General features: G+C 41.6%; 1 protein-coding gene across 1 annotated transcript in view; it reads right to left on the bottom strand.

The window, feature by feature from the left end:
• LOC119407577 (E3 ubiquitin-protein ligase SH3RF1) overlaps window positions 1-6,499 on the bottom strand; it is a 9,384-nt gene extending 2,885 nt beyond the window's left edge. Inside the window, exons 1-4 of the mRNA XM_037674398.1 lie at window positions 6,464-6,499; window positions 5,788-5,915; window positions 5,124-5,294; window positions 500-783 (exon numbers count right to left, since the gene is read on the bottom strand). Coding sequence (XP_037530326.1) covers window positions 500-783; window positions 5,124-5,294; window positions 5,788-5,915; window positions 6,464-6,499 — 619 coding nt within the window. The remainder of the gene's footprint in view (window positions 1-499; window positions 784-5,123; window positions 5,295-5,787; window positions 5,916-6,463) is intronic.
• Between the last annotated feature and the right edge of the window lie 829 nt (window positions 6,500-7,328).

A 7,328-nucleotide genomic window follows, 5' to 3' on the forward strand; every position in this document is an offset into this window, starting at 1 on the left:
AGCTGAAAACAGCACCTCAGACTGAGGAAGTCTCTTGGATGAGAGACGAAACGTTCCTATATATTTTTTTGCTTTGTGTTGTTTTTTTTGAATGTCCAGAGGACCAGACTGAACTTTTTTGGATTTTTCTACCTGGATTATTGAGCATGCATCAGGATAAGTTATTATTGTATTTTTTAAAACTAATTTTAGAAAAATGTCTTTCACCCTTGCACCACAGAAAAGGCAGAGATGTGCTTTGCACTTCAATCATGAAATACACATTCAGGCAGCAGCGCTCATCAGCTGTGCTAACTGCAATTCAGCTGAATGAGCAAGTTAAGCTTTGACATCATGTTGTCAAAATCACTTCTTCATCCCAAAACTTTGTCTAGACTTTTTCTTGCTACATTGGGTGTGTGTATGTGCGTGCATGTGTGTGTGTCTAATATGGGTCAGGGTTAGGCTATAGAAATTAATTAAAAAAAATGAGTGGAAGTCAATGCAAAAAAATAATTACCTGTTCTGACTGCATTGCGAGCTTGATTCACAGTCATCTGGGAGCTGACGTGCATGGGCACTTTTGGCTGCTGGCCTGTGGCGGTCTGAGCTGCTGTGACCACAGCTGCAGGCTGGGGGGAGGCAGGTCCAGCAGTGGAGGACACAGCGAGGGGTTTGTTGAAGTCAGGTCCTTGAACAACGGCCCCCAGAGGAGCAGAGGAAGGGCTGACCACGGTGAGTCCTCTGCTGGCCTGAGTGCAAAGATTCATGGGAGCTTTGGACTGGGAGCTGCCATATGCTGTCCTGGGGGGATGACAAAGGTTCAGTGTTGAATAAATTATTTTCTTTATTTTGATTACATGATCGATAGAAAGCAATAATTACACAGACAAATCAAAAACAACTGAAAAGGTCAGAGCTGATTTGCACCCTTCATGTCAAATTCAAAAATCATAAAAGAGTGGACAGAAACGGGCACGGTGTGCATGGTCACTGATTCCGAAAGTTTTCATGTAAATCACTTCACATCAGGGTGGCATGGTGGTGCAGTTGGTAGAGCTGCTGCCTCTCAGCGAGCAGGTTACCCCGGTCCAAATCCTGGCCCGGGACCTTTCCAGGTGGAGTTTGTATGTTCTCTCCGTGCATGTGTGGGTTTTCTCCAGGTACTCCAGTTTCCTCCCACAGACCAAAAACATGTATGTTAGAAACATAGATAACGGTAACTCTAAATTGTCCCTAGGTGAGAGAGAGAGAGAACGAGAGTGAATGGTTGTTTGTCTCGTTTGTCTCTATGTGTCCCTGTGATGGACTGGAGACCTGTTGAGGGTGTCCCACGCCTCTCCCACAGTAATGACTGGACATGGGCACCAGTGACCCCCATGACCCGAAAAGGAGCAAGTGGGTAAAGATGATGGGCGTATGGAAATATACCATACCATACCATACTATTTTATTTATAGAGCAATTAAAACATCTACAAGGCCAACCAAAGTGCTGTAAAGACAGAACAACAGGTAACACACAAAGCAATATACAAAATGAGTAAATCAAAAATATAGACATAAAAACGATGCAGATAATAAATATGATGACAAACCAGTGTGGAGCAAACAGGTTCACAACACAGATCATCTGGTGTTGAAAGCTACTGAATAGTAGCGAGGTTTTAAATGGGATTTGAAAACCGAAAGGAAGGGGGCCAGTCTGACAAGCAGAGGTAACTCGTTCCAAAGTCTTGGTCCTGCTACAGAGAAGGCCCTGTCACCTCTGCGCTTAAGGGTGCATTCACACCAGCCCTGTTTAGTCCGCTTTAATCGAACTCTAGCTCATTTTACTAGAAAGTCCGGTTCGTTTGGGGAGGTGTGAATGTACCATCGAACTCTGTCACGGAACAAAAAGGCGAACTCTGGCCCGGGCTAAAACCTAGGTCTCGGTCCGGTAGAAGAGAACTCCAGTGCGGTTCGAGTACAGTGTGAATGTAAACAGACTGGGCCCCACTCCGCAGGACAAACAAACACGCATTTCTCTGACCTTATATGGAGCCATCAGCTGCCTTGTGTGGAAAAACAATATTCTCCATGGTCTTCTGTCTCATCTTCTGCTCATGCTAAGTCCATTTTTGAAAAATGACAAAATATAACTCCTAAAACTGCTAAAACTTGATGCCACTTCATTTTTATTTTTATTTACAGAAGAAGAAGAAGACGTGTCTTCAGAGGTTTTTGTGTCGTTTCTTTCAGTAGTTCTTGGTGCAGCGCCCCCACAGGCGAGCGGGGGAATAGGTTGGTTCAACAGGTTGACTCGACTGCACAGTGCAGTGTGAATGCAAACGCACCAGCTCAAATGTAAACAAAATGTCATGAATATTGGTCCCGAACCAAACCGAGTCTACCGGACTATCTGGTGTGAAAACGACCTAAGACGAGTTCCTGGAACTGTGAGGAGCAACTGGTCCGCTGACCTCAGGGAACGTGGTGGGACATACGGTTGTAGCAGATCAGAGAGATGGGGGGGGGCACAAAACTGTTCAGCAATTTGTAGACATTTTGAACTGGATTCGAAGGTGAACCAGTAGCCAGTGCCGTGAGGCCAAAACTTGTGTAATGTGCTCTCTTTTGCCTGTACTGGTTAAAAATCGGGCTGCTGCATTCTGGACCAGTTGTAGTCGTGCAATGGAGGTCTGACTGATGCCAAACAGGAACGAATTGCAGTAATCAAGCCTAGATGTAATGAATGCATGTATTATTGTCTCCAGGTTATTTTTGGACAATATGGGATTCAGTTTAGACAGCCGCCTCAGTTGGAAGAAACATGATTTAATGATCATGTAAACATGATTGTTAAGTTTCAGGGAAGGGTCCATTATCACTCCCAGATTAGTGACTCTTTGTTTTTCTGACAGGGATAGAGTGGAAAGGTCGATGCAGTGGTTTGTGATTGTGTCATTGGAAGGGAACAACATGACTTCAGACTTCTTTTCATTGAAACTTAAGAAGTTTAAAGCCATCCAGTCCCTGACGTCAGCCAGGCAGTCGAGCAAAGGTTGAATAGAGCATGTACCATTGTGTTTTAGGGGGAAGTAAATATGACAGTCGTCGGCGTAGAAGTGAAAGGGTATGTTGTGTTTTCGGAAAATAGCACCAAGTGGCAGCAGGTATAGAGAGAATAGGAGGGGACCCAGGACGGACCCCTGCGGAACCCCCCCCCCCCCATTTAAGCTCTGTCACTGCTGAACTAAAATCCTTGATGGATTTTATATGGATAATATGGATGTATAGATAGATGGATGTAGCCCAGATTTACTTTAGATTTAAAGTTTTTGATAAGAAAAGCTAGTTTTGTAACACATCCCTCAAACGGGTCAATAATTTCACTCCCAGAACTGAAACACATTCTATTTCACCAGTTCTACTTTTTTTACTGCTTTTACTAACTTTCAATTGTAATATGCAACACAACCCTTATAAATTCAAGAGTTTTTATATAAATTTTTTTAAAAGACTGAGTTGTTCAAACATATTTTTTTTAATACACATCTATAAATGATAAATATGTATATAGACATTATTTGCATTTTACTGTATAAAGCTTTCTATAATGTTCTGATTTTTGTACTTTAATTATTGGGTTTAAATTAGTTTTATCTGCATTTCCTTAACTTTCATTTTAATATAACATATATGGCATTTCAACATTTCACACCCAATAAATATCTTACTCTATACAAAATACCAACAGATCAGATATGTTTTAAAAAGCTATATGTGCTTTCCAACAAAGTTCATGAGCAATAATTATAACTAAAGTCTTTCTTTCATAATTTTTTAAACCATTTAATTTAGGAGCTACATTAGTCAAAATTGTAGTTAACCTTTATTTAACCAGGCAAATCCCATTGACATCACAGATCTATTTTTCAAAGGAGACCTGGGCCTGAAGGCAGTATCTAACATGCATGTTTTTGGTATGTGGGAGGAAACTGGAGTACCCGGAGAAAACCCACGCATGCACAAGAAGAACATGCAAACTCCACACAGAAAGACCCCAGGTCCAACCGGGGATTGAACCCAGGACCTTCTTGCTGTGAGGCAACAGTGCTAACCACTGAACCGTCATGCTGCCAAAAGTATTTTTTTTCCTTACACCACAAAGGTTGCAAGAATTTCTCGACATCAAACTATCACTGGACTAAAACCAGTTCACATTCTACTGTTTTTACTGATCTTAATATCAGTATAATGGTTTTAACCGTTATTAACCAGGTGAAATGAGATGATAAGAACTCCTTTTTAAGGGAGCCCTGGCCAAGAAGGCAACAGCACCAGATCCAGAAACAGACAACCCCCTACAAACAATACATATAAAACAAATATCACCCATATGATACGTTATAAATACTTTAGATCCTAGAATTGAGCCTTGTAGAACACAACGGGTTATTTTCTTTAACTGTGACTCTGCATTAATGATTTTACATATTGAAAGTTGCTGTCCAAAAACATTTTTGAGCATTGATTTGTAGCATCTCTTATTTCAAACGGTTCACATTCATGTAAGATGAGCACCCCTACAACTTAGCATTTATTATCCACAGCCTTAGCTTTATTTTCTAAAAGTTCTAACTTGACTAGAGATGTTAATCAACCTATACTAGTAATCACTAATAGAATGTTTTTAAATAAAATAAAAAATATGACTTTAAATGAGAACGAGAAAAAGATGAGAGAACTCTTCTGATGAAACCAAGCGCCTTGGTTGAGGTCTAAATCCACCATAAAGAGAATAAAAACCTTTAAATGACTTTTACATCCCTGTGGTAAAATGTTTACAGACTACGAGCTGAACTCGAGTAAAGAAATTAGTAACACATTTCTAAAGAGGAATCTGCAAAGCAATCAGAAGCTGCTCTTTATGGGAACTCTGTGCAGCACTGGAATGTGTCTGCGGTTCAGCACCTTCCAGCGAAAGCTGTTTAATATGATAAACGACAACATGCAGGTATGGTTTTATTATTAAAACTGTTAATTTTAAAAAAGAAACCAGGGAAATAGGACATTATGACTGTGTAAACAGATGTGTATAAAAGTAAACATGTGTAGAAGAAGTTAAGAAGATGTTAATCTGGCAGAGAGCTGATGCCTCACCTGCTGACTGGACTCATGTAGTTCCCAGGGAAAACTCCAATCTTTCCTGTGTGCATGGAAGTGCCCTTGAACCAGCCATCTTGACAGTGTTCCAGCACCAGAAACATTTCTCCTTTCCTCAGCTCCAGCTCATCCTCCTTACGAGGAGTGTACGGGAACATTGCCACATAGCTAAATAAAACAAACAGCAAACAAACATGACAGTTTTAAACTAAAAGCCAGGTTTATTTGCTGCAGATCATCTGTGCACAGCCGCACAAGAACAGGCAGCCAGGCAGGAGCCTCAGCTGGGATGTTTCAGCCTGATGTCAGTGTTGTCAGTAGAGAGGAACACAAACCTGACATGTAGAACCCAGATGACGGCAGGAGAACAGGTTTGAGAGGATCTAATGCTTATTAGGTGTGTAAGGATGACTTGGGGCAGTAATGAGGGTAAAGGTGAGGGGGGGGGGGTTCAAAAATCAGAGGGGAGAGAAAGTATCTCTCAAAGGGAGCCCAGATACCATCACCTAAAAGTTTTGACCCCTTCACCTGTGCACAGGCTCACACTGACAGCTAAGCTGAGGGTGGTACAAGCATGCAAAGACCAACCAGAGCACCAACAGCTGACATTTGCTGCACATTGCAGAAAAATACTCTGTGTGGGACCATTTTCATAACTCACACTGTAGGCCTTTGTCTCCCGCTTTGGTCGCCTGAGCAGGGGGAGGGTCTCTGTCCAGCAGCTACCGAAAACGCTGCTCCGCTAACAGAAGCCTGAGGGGGAGGAGGTGGAAGTGGAGGGAGAGCATCCTGTGGCAGGAGAACAGAAAAATCATATTAGAGGTTAGACAGGATCAGCGTTCAATTACAACTTCACAACAACTCATCACTTTTCCCTCTCAGTGTGAAAAAAAAAAAAAAAGAAAAGCAAGGGGTAACTTTAGCCTCAGCAACAAGCATTACGTAAGCAAAGAAGCCCAATTGTTTATGAGCAACAAAGACAGAGGGAGAATGAGAGCTCATTCATTATCAGTGTTATTATGACACCAGGGCAGAGTAGTGTGGCATACACACAGTCTTGTCCCAGACTTCCCTTTTCAACAAAGACATATCCATTCTGCTTGTTTGTTTGTTGCCAGGAGACCACACAGCTACACGTTAAGACACATCGAGCGATTCACTGGGACCATGTGAAACAGAAAACAACCATTTGTGTGTGATTAAAAAAAAACTTAGAAGTGTTAGATGAAGGGCATACAATAATCAAAGACTTTCACAGAGTTCAAACGACATGCAGCAAAAACTAAACAGCCCAAACGAGGCCAGAGCGTGCTGCAGACAGTCTTCCCATGCTCTACACTGGCAGCAGTGAGCTGCAGAGTAATAGCTTCCATGACACACTGGGGGAGGAGAGTGGCACTCTCACAGCCTGCGGTGTGTGTACAGGCCCATGTGTGTATTGCAAGCATCGGTGTGTGTCTCGGTTCACTGCCGATGGTTGAGTTGAGATAATTAGGTTGCCTGCAGGCTGGAGAAATCACGTGTACAAAAACATCATGTAGGTTTCCCAAGTGAAGCAGAGAGCTCAACCTTTTGTCTACACATTCCTGCTCATTCAGTAACTGCACATGCCAAAGCTTACACACAGACAGACAGGAAGTCTGCACGCTGTTCTAGGAGGGCTGGAGGCATTTCTTTTAACGTTGGCACTTAAAGACTTCTTAATAAAATCCTAAATATGAACAAAAACTGCATCAAACCTCATCACGAATACAGCTTTTCTAAACAGTGTTCCACAAAGTGAGAAGAATTTGTTCAGCCGAAGAGTTAAAACAGCTGACAGTGCATGACACAGCTGGTTAACATGTTTTACAAATAGTTAAGTCTTCCTATTTTATGCAAAAATGTAAACCATGCAGATCAGGTAACGCTTTGAAGTTGTGTAATCATGAAACATGCTCTGATTACAGTTTAACTACAACTTCTTAGTCTGGGTCACAAAGAGCAAAATACTCATAAAAAAAAAAAAAAACTATACAGAAATATCCCGATGCATGCTCAATAATCCAGGTAGAAAAATCTAAAAAAGTTAAATCTGGTCCTCTGGACATAAAAAAAAACAAAAAAAACAAAGCAAATCAACAAAAAAATGTAGAAACGTTTTGTCTCTCATCCGAGAGACTTCCTCAGTCTGAGGTGCTGTTTTCAGCTCAGTCTCTTAAA

Source organism: Nematolebias whitei, chromosome 3 (genome assembly GCF_014905685.2).
Source record: "Nematolebias whitei isolate Nwh7 chromosome 3, NemWhi1, whole genome shotgun sequence".
Taxonomy (NCBI): domain Eukaryota; kingdom Metazoa; phylum Chordata; class Actinopteri; order Cyprinodontiformes; family Rivulidae; genus Nematolebias; species Nematolebias whitei.